General features: G+C 45.3%; 1 protein-coding gene and 1 non-coding gene across 2 annotated transcripts in view; one reads left to right on the top strand and one right to left on the bottom strand.

The window, feature by feature from the left end:
- LOC118367254 (transforming growth factor beta-2 proprotein-like) overlaps positions 1 to 10,741 on the top strand; it is a 33,441-nt gene extending 22,700 nt beyond the window's left edge. The window contains exons 2-7 of the mRNA XM_035750513.2: positions 2,039 to 2,202; positions 6,564 to 6,696; positions 6,811 to 6,921; positions 7,497 to 7,665; positions 8,121 to 8,274; positions 8,541 to 10,741. Of these exons, the coding sequence (XP_035606406.2) occupies positions 2,039 to 2,202; positions 6,564 to 6,696; positions 6,811 to 6,921; positions 7,497 to 7,665; positions 8,121 to 8,274; positions 8,541 to 8,699 (890 nt within the window). The 3' untranslated portion in view covers positions 8,700 to 10,741. The remainder of the gene's footprint in view (positions 1 to 2,038; positions 2,203 to 6,563; positions 6,697 to 6,810; positions 6,922 to 7,496; positions 7,666 to 8,120; positions 8,275 to 8,540) is intronic.
- On the bottom strand, positions 3,377 to 3,527 carry LOC118367964 (5.8S ribosomal RNA). The gene has a single exon (XR_004822227.1). It is a non-coding gene; the product is annotated as a 5.8S ribosomal RNA (ribosomal RNA).
- Positions 10,742 to 18,364: the final 7,623 nt, after the last annotated feature.

The raw sequence follows: 18,364 nt of genomic DNA on the forward strand, positions 1-18,364 counted from the left end.
TCATCATAGTGCTTGATGGTTTTTGCGACTGCACTTGAAGAAACTTTCAAAGTTCTTGAAATGTTCCTTATTGACTGACCTTCATGTCATAAAGTAATGATGGACTGTCGTTTCTCTTTGCTTATTTGAGCTGTTCTTGCCATAATATGGACTTGGTCTTTTACCAAATAGGGCTATCTTCTGTATACCCCCTACCTTGTAGACAACTGATTGGCTCAAACACATTAAGATGGAAAGAAATTCCACAAATTAAATTCTAAGGCACACCTGTTAATTGAAATGCATTCCAGGTGACTACCTCATGAAGCTGGTTGAGATAATGCCAAGAGTGTGCCAAGCTGTCATCAAGGCAAAGGGGTGGCTATTTGAAGAATCTCAAATATAAAGTATATTTTGAGTTGTTTAACACTTTTTTAGTTACTACATGATTCCATATGTGTTATTTCATAGTTTTGAAGTCTTCACTATTATTCTACAATGTAGAAAATAGTCAGAAAAAAGGAAAACCCTTGAACGAGTAGGTGGTCTAAAACTTTTGACTTGTAGTATATGTCTGTTTGAAGTGTATGCAAATAGATTGTATGTGTGTGAATGGATATCCAGACCTGTACATTAGTATGTTCATTATGGTTAGTCCAGCTGCCCTGTACATTAGTATGTTCATTGTGGTTAGTCCAGCTGCCCTATTTCCTGTGCCCTCAGTTGTGTTAAGCACAGCGGCATCATTCATGAGGCAGCGCCGCTGTGTAGAAGTTACACACTGCCTTAAGCTGGCCCATTGGGACTTGGAAGTGTGACTTTCTCTGTTGACAGATGGGAAGGAAGCGAGCAAGAGCATAGTTAGTCTTGGCTCATCTGACTCTCTGGTCACACAGAGAAGGGTTAGTGTTGGCGCGCCCAGTCCATTGGTCACTGGCGCAACACAGAGAGAGAGAAAATGAGAGAGAGAAAAAAGATTGATAGGCTGATAAAAAAAAAGACAGGATCTGCTCTGAAACATGACCCTGGGACGGGTATTTGGTAGGTGCCTGTGAGAGACCTGAATGGGTCTCTCACTAAGAAGGTCAAAGGTCACATTAGACACAGTCACCTCACACATGCTCCCTCTGACACAAGAGCATTGTCACAGCTTTGTGATTAACACGCACACAAACCGCACACACGCAAGCTATTATGATTCAACTAATTTATCTCAGTGTTGAGTAAAGTAAATGGTATTTTGGCTGTCGTTGTCCTTTAAGGTCTGGCTCCAAGTACAACTGCTTAGCAGTTTCTCTCCCCCTTCTCTCCATCCTGTCCTGATGGTCGTTGCGGTTGTATACTCTCTTTAAACAAACCATGGTGGCTGGTTAATCCTGGGCTTCTGCCTAACGTTGCAGCCATCAATTTAAGGCTCCGGGCCTCCTAATACACCGTGGTGTAGGGAACTGTCAAGCACACACCACCGCACACATGGTTCCCAGCATTACGTGTGTTGCATTACTTTCTGCGCCCAAGCACACGACTGTCAGGCGCACCACTACACACAAGGTTGTTAGTGCTAAGCGTGTCACCCGGTTCTACTGTGTAAGCTTCTGTCAAACACACGCTTCCACCACACATGGTTTTGAGTTGTGTGAGCGTTACAGTACTACTGTGCAAGTCCCGTATCAGATACTTACGCACATGTTCGGGAGTATTCAGTGAGCGTTACCATGGTACCGGGTTCCTATAGGAACCATGTGAACTGCAGCATTACCCCCAAGTGACCCACGCGGGAGACAGGGAGATGTGTGTGTTAACATTGCAAGTGAGCGAATGTCATCAAATTCTAATCTGGTGTGTGAGCCATTTTGATAACTGCTGTGAAACTATGAGAATTTGACCATTCTTTGTCTTTTTATTACCTCTCAACTGAACACAGTGAGTGGGGAAGAGTAAAAGTAGGGAAGAATTTCCACCCTGTCAGCCATTACATTTGGATTGGTCTGTCTTTACACACACATAAACAAAATCGTCAGTTGTGTTGCTAAACTACGTCCTCCTTCCTTTGTTTCAGATGTTATCTCTCCCACGCACTATAACCCGTACTACAGACGGCTCACCTTCGACGTGACCTCCATGGAGAAGAATGCCTCTAACCTGGTCAAGGCTGAACTACGAGTCTTCCGCCTCCAGAACCCCAAGGCCCGCGTGTCTGAACAGAGGATTGAACTGTACCAGGTAAACCTCCCTTCTGTCCTCATCTCTAACCAGGTTTCCATCCAACCTTTTTTTATTTTCTTAGTAAAAACATTTTTAACCCCCTTTTACTCCCCAATTTTGATCTTGTCTCATCGCTGCAACTCCCCAACGGGCTCGGAAGTACAAAGGTCCAGTCATGCGTCCTCCGAAACATGACCCGCCAAACCGCGCTTCTTATCACCTGTCTGCTTAACCTGTAAACCAGCTGCACCAATGTGTCGGGGGAAACACTGTTCAAATGACATCCGAAGTCAGCCTGCAGGCGCCCGGCCCGCAACAAGCAGTCGCTAGAGCGCGATGAGCCAAGTAAAGCCCCCCCCCGGCCAAACCCTCCCCTAACCCGGATACTATGTGCCGCCCTATTGGACTCCCGATCAAGGCAGGTTGTGATACAGCCTGGGATCGAACCTAGGTCTGTAGTGACGCCACTCGGGAGGCCAATCCAACCTTTTGATGTGAGTGAAGTACATGTTGGATAAAACATTTTACGACCAGCCTGATGTAAACAGAACATTTGTCGGTAAACTTTCCAGATGTAGACTAAACAAAATATGCTAAACAAGTTGGCATCTTTTTGTGTCAGTATAATTAATCATGCGAGAAATGTCAGTGGAAATGCTTTTATTCACAAATATTGATATAATAACCATCATATCGAAGTAAACTTGTGTGGTACTCCCACTACGACTTGTCCGGAAAAGCATGCACATTTCCCGCGCCTGCCGGATGGACGGGAATTCGGCGCTGGGCTCTTCCCTCGCTGCTACTGAGGGAATCCTGGTTAGTTTATTTTCCTCCGCTTAGTAATATGCATAAATTTAGCGGGTTGTCTTGTCTGATCTGCGGGCGTAGTCAAAGTGAATGGAGTGTGGCGTTGTCACCTTCTCAATCCAGATCAGGTCGGCGGTCGGAGCTCCACGGCCCAAACCTAACCCCGAGCGCTACCCCGGGAACTGCATGCGTAATGTGGGCAGCACAGAAAGACAGAGTCCCCTGGCAGCCTCGCCCGACCATGCTGGGAACGTGGGCGCCTCCGGCCGAGGTGGGAAGGGAAAGGAAGAGAGCACGGGGCAGAGGAGAGACAGCCGAGGCCCGGAGGCGGCCTGCGACTGCCCCAGCCGTGGAAATCTGGGGGTTCCTATTGATGGCAAAGCGACCCTCAAACAGGCGTAGCCCCAGGAGGAACCTGGGGACCAAGGTGCGTTCGAAGTGTCGATGATCAATGTCCTGCAATTGACATTAGTTCTCACAGTTAGCTGCGTTCTTCATCGACGCACAAGCCGAGTGATCCATCGCTGAGAGTTGTACTCTTGTTTTACGCAGAGGCTAGTGGCTAGGCGGTGTTGAGGAGATTGCCCTCCTTTTCCCCGCACGCCCTTCACCAGAGCAAGAGGCCACAGTTTATGGAGCAAAAAGGTTTGAGGTTGAACGAAAAACATCCGGGAGGGGAGACATTAAACCTGCACTGGGGCGCAGAGCGGTTGGCTGGCTTCCCAGAGCCTCGCGAGGGCCCTGGGTGAGACCCAAGCAGTTTAAATATGGAGACTGAGTCATGAAGACCCGGTTCACCGGCAAACCCCAATCCCATTCGGACGTGACCGAGGTGCGCCATGTGGCCGTGCCTAATGGGGAAAGGGGGGATGGAGACGGTCGGGTGCAACCCAGGCGACATGGAGATGCGGGGAACCGGGCTCAGGCTGGGGCCAAAGCCACCCTCCAGGTCAAGAGCCCCATGCCGAGGGAAGGGAGAGCCAGGGGGCGTGAGCACCCTACCCAACCCACAGCAGTTTTGTTCTTGGAGCACAGCCCCACGCCTGCGGCTGGCAATCCGTTAATGATCCTTCCGCAGGTTCACCTACGGAAAACTATTTTTTTGATCGTCTTCTCGGCACTCCACCAGGGCCGTGACCGACCTCAGCGGGGCTGATCCGAGGACCTCACTAAACCATCCAATCGATAGTAGCGACGGGCGGTGTGTACAAAGGGCAGGGACTTAATCAACCCGAGTTTATGACCCACGCTGGGAATTCCTTGTTCATGGGAAATAATTGCAATCCCCAATCCATATCACGAGTGGGGTTCAGCGGGTTACCCACGCCTCTCGGCGAAGGGGAGACACACGCTGATCCGCTGAGTGTGGCGCGCGTGCAGCCCCGGACATCTAAGGGCATCACAGACCTGTTATTGCTCAATCTCGTGTGGCTGAACGTCACTTGTTCCTCGAAGGAGTTGGACGTCGACCGCTCGGGGCCGCATAACTAGTTAGCATGCCGGAGTCTCGTTCGTTATCAGAATGAACCAGACAAATCGCTCCACCAACTAAGAACAGCCATGCACCACCACCCACAGAATCGAGAAAGAGCTATCAATCTGTCAATACTTTCTGTGTCCCTGCCGGGTGAGGTTTCCGTGTTGAGTCAAATTAAGCTGCAGGCTCCTGGTGGTTCCCTTCCGTCAATTCCTTAAGTTTCAGCTTTGCAACCATACTCCCCCCGGAACCCAAAGACTTTGGTTTCCCGGACGCTGCCCGGCGTGTCATGGGAATAACGCCGCCGGATCACAAGTTGGCATCGTTTATGGTCGGAACTACGACGGTGTCTGATCATCTTCAAACCTCCGACTTTCGTTCTTGATTAATGAAAACATTCTTGGCAAATGCTTTCGTCTGTCTAGCGCAGGTCCAAGAATTTCACCTGGAGCTGCACAATACATATGCCCTCTCAATCATGGCCCCAGTTCAGAAGAAAAACCCACAAAATAGAACCGGAGTCATTAGGTTACAGATTAAATAAATGATGATGAACTTGATGAACACAGGTTTGTGAAAGTGCAATGTGATGAGCTTGATGCTCCTTTCCAATAAACATTGAGGGTCTTATCGAGTATAAAGAAGGGAAAGACAATTATAGAGGGACCCTAATTATTCAACTTTCCAGAGGATACAAATATACGCAACAAACTCTACATGTTTGTGGCTAAAAATGCATGCATTGGAGCTGAGTCACATGATCATCGATGCTTGGCTGCCATTTGACAAATAAAAACAATTAGCACTATTAGCACACCTGACACAGGATGAATGATAATATGGTGAATTCCACAAATATACTACTTTTGTTTTTTAAGTTTTACCACTTGAGACCAGTATGAAATAGATGACTAAATGCTTACCACTAAATGAGTATATGCCATACTTGAGTGTACATGCGTGCACACACACACACACACACATTATGAAGTCCAGTGTGGGCCTGTTAGAAATGTGAGTGGAGTATTTGTGAGTGGAGAGAGGAGTGTGGAATGCAGAGCGGTGATTTAGAGCCAGTGCTGAGTCTCCGGGGGCTGCGCTCCGGCCCAGCGTCTCCTGCCTCCACACGGTGTAGGACCGTCGGCACCAGCCCATTCCCAGGGCGTGGTGGTGTTTATGTCCAGCCAGGGGAATGACAGGTGACCTAAACACAGCTCAACATGGAGGACTTTCTCACGCCAACACAGGCGGTTGAAAGCGTGTGAGGGAGGACAGATAGAGCCGGTGCAACCAGGGAGAGTTTCTCCAAGGAGATGAACTGATAACATTCAGTAATACATTTAAGTCGTGCTCTACATGAACTGGACACCCAAAACATTACAGGGACGTGTGTAGTTCCACACACATTCAGATACAGAGTGGAATTGAGTCGATACACGATGATGTGTGTCTCAGAGAAACAGTGTTACTATACATTAACTACTAGGAAGGTTCTCCCTTTGCCATGACTGTTGAGGAGTGATCGGGCCCTGAGATGGTTCACTCGCCAGGGCCTAGAGGAAAGATAGCTAGGACTTATATATGTTGAAGTAAGTGACCATCCAGGTAGATGGGCCCCCTTGTCGGTCTCTCATCTCAAGGGTTTGTAATCAATTGGCCCCAGTCTCTGTAAGCTTACTTTTCAGAGATTTTGACTCGTCTCAACCTCTCTTTCCTTTTTCTCTCACTCTATCTCTCTCTGCCTCTTCTCCCTCCCTCTCTCGTTAGGCTTCCCTGTAGCAGCAGTAGATCACAGTGGTGTAGCAGACAGTGGTGGAGTAGAGAAGCAGTGTTTCTCACATTAAGGAGAGCATGGCCAACATAAATACATGGTTATGAAGGACAGCAGAATAACAACGCTCTGTCCGGCATCTGTTTCCGGCCCAGCTCAGCTCCTCCTAGACCTGCTCAATCGATCAGGGAGAGAGCAGTCTTGGAGAATGGGGGGACCACTACTAGACCCGAGTAACTGAACCAGGAGCGACTTCTGGGACTCTTGCCAGAATTTCCCTCCAGATTGTTCTCATACATAGGACACATGTTGTTTCCACAGATTTTGAGTCACAAGGACCTGGCGTCCCCGACGCAGCGCTACATTGACAGCAAGGTGGTGCGCACGCGCACGGAGGGGGAGTGGCTGTCTTTTGACGTGACAGAGGCAGTCAGTGAATGGTTGCTTCATAGAGGTAGGACGCAGAGGTTTTGACCTCCTATACTACAGCTGAATCACTGATCATACATGATGCGGAAATCTAATTGGCCTGTTGTATATTAACAATCCTGTCTATTTTTCCCCCCAGACAGAAACAGTGGATTCAAGATCAGCTTGCACTGTCCGTGCTGTACGTTTGTGCCCTCAAACAACTACATTATCCCCAATAAGAGTGAGGAGCTGGAAACCCGCTTTGCAGGTATGTATTGGACAGTATATGTGTGTTACTCTACAGGCATACAGATGCTGTCTTAATTCGACTAGTTTCTCACGGCAGGGGAAGAAACCTGCAGTTAAAGGAAATGTGAATTATTATGGAATTTTTTTGAACGGGATGATACATTTTTCATTCGAGAAAATCAAGTCTGAAATGTTTAAGTGGAAATTAAAAACTTTAGAAGCCTTGAACACTACCGTTTGCATTTCCTGCAGTGCAGGAACATTTTCTGCGACAACAGAGTGATCAAATAAAGATAGAATATCTGTACATTGAGAGATAAGTACATTGTATTTTACTTTCCTTCATATGTAGCTAACTGACATGAATACTTCTGCAGCAATGTGTTTGGCAAGTGTAAATAAGAAGTGCAGTAAGTAGCAGATATGCAGTTTGTGTGATTCACTGGTACACATCTTAATTTGATCACTCTGCACAGCAGGAAATGCAAAAAGTGTCATTTCCACTTTAAAATGTCACACTTGATTTCCCCTAACTTGATTTGACATTGTATGAACATGATGGATTTTGATGATATGTATGTGTGTGATTGACAGGTATAGATGACAGCTTCCACCACAGCGGAGACCTGAAGGTGTATCGGAAGCGGCGCCACAGCGCCCAGGCTCCACACCTGCTCATGATGCTGCTGCCCTCCTACCGCCTAGAGTCCCAGCACAAGAGCCACCGCTCCAAACGAGCCCTGGATGCTGCCTTCTGCTCCAGGTACTGACCCATAATGACCCCTACTGACCCCACTGATCCTCACCTGACTTCGACACCACTCTGCTGGCGGGAACTCAACACACATACACAAGCATGCACACTCACAGCTAATAGATACTGTACACACCGAGTAAATTGTTACCTTCTCTGTCAGCAGCTCACCCTCTCAGTGACACACACACACACACTTGGCTTGGCAGTTGTTCTTATTGCAGAACTCTCTCTGCTCACAGCTATGCATGTATTCACTCTCTCTTACACACACACACACACACACACACACACACACACACACACACACACACACACACACACACACACACACACACACACACACACACACACACACACACACACACACACACACACACACACACACACACACACACACACGTGGCTCCCACAGAACCGTATCCATCCCTCACTCCTAACTCTCTCTGTCTTCCTACGCACAGAAATGTCCAGGATAACTGCTGCTTGCGGTCGCTCTACATCGACTTCAAGAAAGATCTGGGCTGGAGGTGGATCCATGAGCCCAAGGGCTACAATGCTAATTTCTGCGCCGGGGCCTGTCCCTATCTATGGAGCGCTGACACCCAGCATTCCAAGGTGAGAAGTCAAGGGTCAAAGGTTAAATAATCCAAAGGGATTGGTTTAGAGCCAGCAGAGGTCAGAGTGGTAGTAGAGAAGTGGTGAGAGTAGTAGTGTGGAGTAGTGGTCATTGTGGCAGCATTGTGCAGTGGAGTTCTTCTGTAGATCGTCTTATTCCTCTTTTTAGTTTGTTCATAGTTTCAAAGCAGCACTGGTCAAAGACCACTGGCTTTGTCAACATCAAGCCTCATACTCATACCTCTGTGTGTGATTCTTCGCTTCAGGTGCTAGGCCTGTACAACACCATCAACCCAGAGGCGTCAGCATCGCCCTGCTGTGTGTCTCAGGATCTGGAACCTCTCACCATCCTCTACTACATCGGCAAGACCCCCAAGATAGAGCAGCTCTCCAACATGATCGTCAAGTCCTGCAAGTGCAGCTAGGAACTGTGCATATTCAGTCACACACACACACACACACACACACACACACACACACACACACACACACACACACACACACACACACACACACACACACACATTCAGTCACACACACATGCACACACGCGTGTATGCACCCACCCACCCACACATATAAATATACATACTGTACATATACACATACACACATTCATCAACAAACACATACTGTACATTCACACAGTCAGTCACACTATTAGTCTCCTGCACTATTGTACAGACATATTTGATCTCCTACAAGCACAAGTGGAAAAGTTGCTGAGCAGATCTAGGTACAGAAAACATGTCTCCCGAAACATCCATGCGCACACACACACACACACACACACACACACACACACACACACACACACACACACACACACACACACACACACACACACACACACACACACACACACACACACACACACACACACACACACACACACACACACACACACACACGCAGCTGTGGCTTTTGTACAGGTATGCCTGTGTTTTTGTGTTTAGAAAGGCCATGTTAACATGCCTCACCTCACACACTTGTCACACAAAGACACAAGAGTACGGCAAACACTGGAAAAAAGTATACGTGTCTATATGTGAAATAATACGTCTGAGAAACAAAGAGGACCCCCCGGTTTCAACATTCAAAGCAAGCCATCTCCTTGATTTTGTTTGTCTCGTTTTGCATCCTTTTGAAACTATTGTAATTTTATATTTTGTTTAGATTTTTGATAATTGTATTGCCTATTTAATATCCAGTGTTTTATGGTTAGCCCCCAACACGTTTTCAACTCTCTCGAGAAGTGGTGGATGAATCCACTTCCCAATGTCAGTTTACTAATATGTTATAACATAGTAATGTTATAATCGCATCCCATATGCTGTTTATATGTGCTGTAACAGCCACTTTAGGCAGAAAGAGGCTAGGAGACTGTAAGAGAGAGACAGAGAACAAAAGAAAATAAGCACACCTGGCATGCCTACCTTTTCAACACAGACTCATCCTCACACAGGCATACTCATAAAAAAAACACACACACACCCATCCTAAACACTGCAGCAGGCAACATATTCAAACTCTGCTGGAATGAACAGTCCTGACATTTTGATAACAAAACAACTAAACAAGAAAAGTGTCCCAAAGTAATGTTGAACTCTGTTTACCTTGTGCATTGAATCTTGAATGCTTTAGGAAGCCCAACAGTGATTCCATCAACGACACAAGGTATGTCATCATAAACACACGTTTAAGATTTGTGTGGATATGTTGGATTGTTCTGAGTAGAACCGGGTTGTCGTTGTCTATATGATGCAGTGGTATGGGAATGTGGAAGTATGTTAGTTAGGGAGGTATACTAGTGTTGTCGTGACAATTAGAGAGAAGGGATTACAATAGGTGAGAATGGACAGTAGATGTGACCTGGTTCAGAGATTATCCATGTACCTTTGAGACCATTCCATTAGGTCTGAGATTACTTTAGGTCAGAGGTCAAAAGGTCATATTTACAGGTGTGCAGTAGTTGTTATGGACACCAGCATTGTATCTGCTCATTTGCATCCGAAAAGCTTTGTCTCGCCCGCCTCCCTCATAGTGTAAAGCCATTATTCAGTCAAAGGTTTTTGTCCTTTTGTGGAATAAAAATTGTTGGATACAAAGAATTGCACTGACGCTATTTTGATTCTGTTTTTTTATTTCTTTATTTTTTAATAGTCGTTACTTCCCCCTTATTAAATGAGGAGTGTTGATGATGTGACTTAGCGCAGGAAGTGTAGGTGATACTACCCCGCCCCTAACCCCACCCCCCTTTGTGCACCCGCGCCAGAGGACTTCCTGGAACACCAGGAAGAGGAGCGAGGCACCAATATTGTCATGATAGAGCTATTATTTTTCGTTGTTGTTGTTTATGATGATTATGTTTTTGTTGTTGTTGACCCACTATGATGTATTGTAACACATTATTGTTGTTGTACTCTAGTGGTAAATAAATTATTTAAATTACAAGGGAATAACACAATTCGCCTTTCCTTTTTGCTGTTAATCTGTGTTAATCAAAGCAGGATATTACATAAATGTTATCAAACCTTGAGAAAGATGTTGAGAGAGAAGTTTCAAAAACAGATTAATTTGCCACTCCTATTGAGCAAAACAATAACCGTATGATTTTCTTATGCTGCATGAGTGGGCTGTCATTTACATCTCCAACACAAGCACCTAATGCATCTCTCTCTATTTCTTACTGTGAAAAGCTACGGAGGTAAGCTAGAATGGCACGTTGTTAGTACTCCACGAATGTACATTTACAGTGTCTGTCAGAATTGAATAACTCTCCAGAAGGGTAACTACCAGAGATGGACTCAGAAGGGAACGAAAGGGAGTCTGCAGATGAGGAGAAAAGAGGGAGTGTGTGCACAGATAGGGTGCAGGAAAGGAAAGAGAGATGGAAGGAGTATTAATAGGACGTGGGAGGTTTGAGTCAGTCCGTTCTGGTATGACGCTTCTCACCTTGAGAGTGAAAGGGAGACAGGCAGGCTGCCCAGGTAGAAATATGACATGGCAGATATCTAAGTAACCGCCGAGATAAATAAAGACAGTGTGGTCCTAGGCAGAGCTGGACTTTCTGTGTGGTAACTCAGGAAGACACACACGCACACACCATTTAGACCAACCTAGTGCCTGGCTCCACTCTAAAGACATCTGGCCCCTCATAAAACATTTCTCAACATCTCTGCTGGACCCAACGAGACTCTGGCATCATCTGAGCCTGAACCAATGGGGGGGGACAGTTCTATTCTCAAATGATCAAGTTGGATACGACTGCAATGTTCAACACATCGTTCTCAATGCATTTTATTCACGCTTTGAAAACCACAACATCGAGCCGGGTGTGAGGGCCGTCACCGACCCAGAGGACTGGGTGATCTCGCTCTCCAAGGACGACGTGAGAAAGGTCTTTAATCAGGTCAACACCCGCATGGCCGCGGACCCCGGCAGTATTCCAGGGCGTGTTCCAGCTGGGAGGCATATGCGCAGAACAGCTGGGAGGCATATATATTCACAGTAATTTTAAACCTCTCCTTGTCTGTAATCTCCACACGTTTTAAGATGATCACAGTCATCCCTGTTCTTAAGAACTCTATGGTTTCATTCCACAATGACTACCACCCTGTAGCACTCACTTCTGCATTAACTCCACCATCCCAGCCACCCTAGACCCACTTCAATTTGCATACACCCCAACAGATCCATAGATGACGCAATTTCAATAGCTCTCCACGGTGCTCTCACCCACCTAGATAAGAGGAATACACTATGAAACAAAGATAAATTACATAAAGAATGATAGTAAAAAGCTTTGGAGCACCTTAACTGAAATTTTGGGCAAAAAGGCAAACTCCCCTCCATCATTCATTGCATCAGATGGTTCCTTGTCACAAAACCCACTGATATTGCTTTAAAATTGCCAAGAAACAGAATATCTCGTACAACGCTGTGTATTACTCCCTTCACAGAACAGCGCAAACTGTCTCTAACCCGAATAGAAAGAGGAGTGGGAGGCCCCGGTGCACAACTGAGCAAGAGGACAAGTACATTAGAGTGTCTAGTTTGAGAAAAACTGTCACCTCACAAGTCCTCAACTGGCAGCTTCATTAAATAGTACCCACAAAACACCAGTCTCAACGTCAACAGTGAAGAGGCGACTCCGGGATGCTGAACTTCTAGGCAGATTTCCTCTGTCCAGTGTCTGTGTTCTTTTGCCATACCTTAATGTTTTATTTTCATTGGCCAGTCTGAGATGATCAATTAGCCTTTTAAATTATAAACTTGGATTTGCTAACATAACGTGCCATTGGAACACAGGAGTGTTCAAAAAGCAAAAAGTGCTCTTCACTGACGAGTCGCAGTTTTGTCTCACCAGGGGTGATGGTTGGATTCGCGTTTATCGTCGAAGGAATGAGCGTTACACCGAGGCCTGTACTCTGGATCGATTTGTAGGTGGAGGGTGCGTCATGGTCTGGGGCGGTGTGTCACAGCATTATCGGACTGAGCTTGTTGTCATTGCAGGTAATCTCAACGCTGTGCTTACAGGGAAGACATCCTCCTTCCTCATGTGGTACACTTCCTGCAGGCTCATCCTGACATGACCCTCCAGCATGACAATGCCACCAGCCATACTGCTCATTCTGTGAGTGATTTCCTGCAAGACAGGAATTTCAGTGTTCTGCCATGGCCAGTGAAGAGCCCGGATCTCAATCCCATTGAGCACGTCTGGGACCTGTTGGATCGGAGGGTGAGGGCTAGGGCCATTCCCCCAGAAATGTCTGGGAACATGCGGGTGCTTGGTGGAAGAGTGGGTTAACATCTCACAGCAAGAACTGGCAAATCTGGTGCAGTCCATGAAGAGGAGATGCACTGCAGTACTTAATGCAGCTGGTGGCCACACCAGATACTGACTGGTACTTTTGATTTTGACCCCCCTTTGTTCAGGGACACATTATTAAATTTCTGTTAGTCACATGTCTGTGGAAATTGTTCAGTTTTTGTCTCAGTTGTTGAATCTTGTTATGTTCATACAAATATTTACACATGCTAAATTTGCTGAAAATAAACACAGAGGATGTTTCTTTTTTTGCTGAGTTTAGTATGCTTACTTACTTTATTGTGTATTTCATATTTCTTATTCTTATTTCTCGTGTTTTTTTTTCTAGTAATACATTGTTATTGATTATTGCATAGTTGGGTTACTTGTGCAAGTAACATTAAAACTTTGAAACCATTAGAAATAATCATTTTTCTTCTAAAGTAGTAGATAGCATTTCGATCATTGCCAGACCTACAGTAGCTAAGAACTTCTAACCTGTTAGGGTTGGGAACACTTTAATGCATCTTCCCATATGTATGCATTCATAAAGTCTTTATAATAGCTACATAAGACATTATGACATCTGTTATAGGCAGTCATAAACATGATGAACAACGGCACAAGATTACCAATGGTTGACAGGTGCAGGGCTATGGGATTCAACTGAGAAACACTAACACACAGCTCAGTGAGTATAGTGCTCTTGGGCTTTAGACATTGACCAGCTGTGGTGGCAGGACGAGCAGTGAACAGCAGAGTAACTGGGTTGTCATTTTCTTCTTTGATTCTCCACATCGCGTCTTACTGTGTCCAGTCTCTCTCTCAGGGTTTGTAAACATAGTGGGAATGCTGGAGATTTCACATTTAATTCTGCGACACCGTTTAATGTCTTATCTGCTTCTCAGCTTCCCCCCCCCGCTGACACACACATACACAAACGTACACACGCACATGCACACTTTTCTGCTCTAAACACACACGCATGCATATGCACATACACGTACACATTCAATCTTTCGCACACACGCGTATACACACATGCATTATTTGTCTCTCTTACACACACACCCATACTGCACACACCTATACTGTAAACACCCATACTGCACACACCACACACTTTTAGATGTCTGCAATACCTCAGAAGTGTTCTCCCTCCTTGGCAATCATGCACACACACAGAGTGAAAGCCTGAGAGTATCCAGCAGATCAGAGTGAGGGGTTTTGGGGTGAAAGGGCTCCTCCTCCTGAGGGAGTAAAGCGATTTGGTGATTCAGCCGCAGCTGGCGGCACACAATAATATGAAATCAGAGAGAGGCACTCTGAACGGTGACATCAGCATGAAGCAATGCACAGGCCCTGATTATCACAGAGAAAATCTCAGGCTACTTGTCAGAAAATGTATGTCTGTTGACAGTTTGTGTGTGCGCATGCGTGCTTACACGTGTTCGTGCGCGCGCATGTGTGCGTGTATTGCTACCCTAATTTTTTATTTATTTTCTTATTTCACCTTGATTTAACCAGGTAGGCCAGTTGAGAACAAGTTCTCATTTACAATTGCGACCTGGCCGGGTATGGGTACTGGAAATCCCCAAAAGTCCCCACAAGGATAGTAAAACAAGGGACATTTTCCCTCGTGGGTTAGGGGTTAAACGGAAACCTCACCGCTAAACAAAACTATTTGGAATGGGGTTTTTTTTTCAGTCTAGTCTACCTACATAATTATTAGTGATGAGAGGTGTTTCATACATAATTATCCACCATAGCAGTATGATCGCAAATTGAATGGAGTCATGTTTTTGTAGCAATTATGGAGGCCGATTGTGTGTCAACGATTACACAATCACACTAGCAGTGCGTAAATATGGTTGTTCTTGTTCAATAGAGCCATTGGACTTGTCTCAACGATGTTCCTATCTGCCACAACATGCAGCCTGACAGCTATAAAATGGCAGAATTTTCAAACGGGGCGGACAGTTCTTACTGGAGAGGGTCACAGACCCCATGGATCGTGCGTCTGTGACAGACCATCAATGTTTCGATGCAGATATAGATAGAGGTGTGTTGGAGACGTTCTTCAGAACCTCCAAGATCAACTGGCGGCAGCAGCCTAGACCAGCTTGACCAGGAGGTTAAATGACAAATGAGTAAGTTGTTTTGCTGTCAGTAGCTAGCTAGCACTATAATCTCTCTTTTCACACAAGGCATTGTTCTCCAGTGCAGTGTGATTTCGTGACCGAGTCGGCCGTAACGGGGCTTGCTAGTACCACTACAAGGCAAGCTAGCCAAGTTGAGCTAGGAAGAATTGTTTTCTATACCCAAAATATACTGTAGCCTAATGTTATAGCTAGATAGCTAGCTAACGTTATTAGCAAGCCTAGATACCCTCAGTGCATCTTATTAGGAGATTCTTATTAGCAAAACTGGAGAAATGTTTTGATGATGATGACGATGATGACGACGACGACGAAGAGTAATGTAAGAGTCTTTGGTTTTATGACACATATTAGTCTTTGAGTAACTATACCTGTGTGTTGTAGCTAGATTGCTAACGTGTGTCTGTGATATGTGTAATACCATTCATTGTGCTGCAACAGTAGGAAAGTCTAGTAGCGTTTAATTGTCATTCTCGTACAGGCAATACCGTTTGATGGCCTACGGATTCTTTTTGCAGTTAGTTGTATGTGGGGAGAAGCTAGGCACAGGACACTGAATCCCCTTGCCTGTTGGGGCCATACATCCCTCACGCAATGGACAGTATGTTGGATACAAATAAGATGTGAAATCTCCTGTTGTATCAAAGTGACTCCGAACACCTCACTGCACCCACCAAACACACCATATGCAAAGCAGTTCGACACACACAACAACACAGAGTTACACATGGAATGAACAAACATACAGTCAATAATACAGTAGAAAAAGTCTATATATACAGCATGTGCAAATGAGGTAGGATAAGGGAGGCCATGGTGGCAAAGTAATTACAATATAGCAATCAAACACTGGAATGGTAGATGTGCAGAAGATGAATGTGCAAGTAGAGATACTGGGGTGCAAAGGAGCAGGATAAATAAATAAATACAGTATGGGGATGAGGTAGTTGGATGGGCTATGTACAGGTGCAGTGATCTGTGAGCTGCTCTGACAGCTGGTGCTTAAAGCTAGTGAGGGAGATACGAATATCCAGCTTCAGTGATTTTTGCAGTTCGTTCCAGTCATTGTCAGCAGAGAACTGGAAGGAAAGGCAGCCAAAGGAAGAATTGGCTTTGGGGGTGACCAGTGAGATAAACCTGTTGGAGCGCGTGCTACAGGTGGGTGCTGCTATGGTGACCAGTGAGCTGAGACCAGGCGGGGATTTACCTAGCAGAGACTTGTAGATGATCTGGAGCCAGTGGGTTTGCCATAACTTTTCCTGCATACCGCTGTGTAAACTCACCTAGGTCTCCTGAGCAAATTAGCATTATCTGAATACAATCTATTTATATTTATTTGCTACTGTTTTATTGAAATATGTTTACTTGCCAAGAAATACAAGTTGAAATGATAAACCAACTTTTTTAGCAGTAAGATAGTAGCTACAGCACCTTCAAAATGTATACTCACACCTTGACTTTTTATTGTTGTGTTACAGCCTGAATTTAAAATTGAATACATGTAGATGTTTTTTCACTGGCCTAAACAGAATACTCCATCATGTCAAAGTGGAATTATGTTTTTCACAATTTTTACAAATTAATAAAAAATGAAAATCTGTGTTAGGAGTGTGTATTAGAGGCGAAGTCAGGTGCAGGAGAGCAGAGTGTAGTGAACAGTAGTGAACACTTTATTCCGGTTCAAAATGACAACACAAAGTAATGTGCCCAAACACGGAACATAGACAAAAACAAATGCGTGTAACAATATCCACAATTCCAAAAAACACGTAACACAAACAATCTTACACAAAGACATGATGGGGAACAGAGGAATAAATACATATGGATACATATGGGGAGTGAAAACCAGGTGTGCAGGGAACAAGATAAAACAAATGGATACATGAAAAATGGAGCGGCGATGGCTAGAAAGCCGGTGACGTCGACCGCCGAACGCCGCCTGAACAAGGAGAGGAGCCGACCATCTGAAATGTATCGAGTCAATAAGTATTAAACCCCTTTTTTATGGAGAGCCTAAATAAGTTCAAGAGTGCAAAATTGCTTTGTCACATAAGTTGTATGGACTAATAGTGTTTAACATGATTTTTTAATGACTACCTCAACTCTGCACCCCACACATACAATTATCTGTAAGGTCCCTAAGTCGAGCAGTGAATTTCAAACATAGATTCAACCACAAAGACCAGGGAGATTTTCCAATGCCTCACAAAGGGCACCTATTGGTAGATGGGTTAAGAAAAAGCAGACGTTGAATATCCTTTTGAGCATTGTGAAGTTATTACTTTCGATTGTGTATGAATACACCTGTGATAAGGTGCGTCTCGGTGAGAGGTGGAGGAATCAGGCGCAGGAGAGCAGGGATTTCTGAGAAGCATGTTTAATATATATATATATATATATATATATATATATATATATATATATATATATATATATATATATGCATAGTCTACCAATACAAAATTGGCACAGATGAAAATCCAAAACTACGCTCTCGAAGGAACAGAAACTCATGCCAATACATGGAGGAGCAACCACAGTTTCGACACTACATACAAGTGCCTAAATAGTGAAGATAATACAGAAACTCGTGCCAAACGCACGGAGGAACAAACTCAGTTCCGAAACTTAACTACACGTACGTAATAGCGAAAACAATAAACATCATAGATCATTGAACGCAAATACACACAAGCTTAATCCTGCAGGCAACAGGTGCCCTATATACACACAGAAATAAACGCAATTGAAACCAGGTGTGAAAAGGAACACAGACAAAACAACCAGAAAAGGAAAAAGGGATCGGTGGCGGCTAGTGAACCGGCGACGCCGAGCGCCGCCCGAACAGGGAGAGGAGTTACCTTCGGTAGAAGTCGTAACAGTACCCCCCCTCTTGACGCCCGGCTCCCACAGCGCGACGACGCCGGCCTCGAGGACGACGAGGCACAGGGTGTCCTCCAACAGCACCCAGCATCTCTCCTCCGGACCGTACCCCTCCCAGTCCACGAGGTACTGAAGACCCCCCACCCGACGCCTCGAGTCGAGTATGGACCGAACTGCATACGCCGGCGCCCCCCCGAGGAGGCACCTCATTTCTTGAAGCGGACCAGCCACCACC

Source organism: Oncorhynchus keta, chromosome 34 (assembly GCF_023373465.1).
Source record: "Oncorhynchus keta strain PuntledgeMale-10-30-2019 chromosome 34, Oket_V2, whole genome shotgun sequence".
NCBI lineage: Eukaryota > Metazoa > Chordata > Actinopteri > Salmoniformes > Salmonidae > Oncorhynchus > Oncorhynchus keta.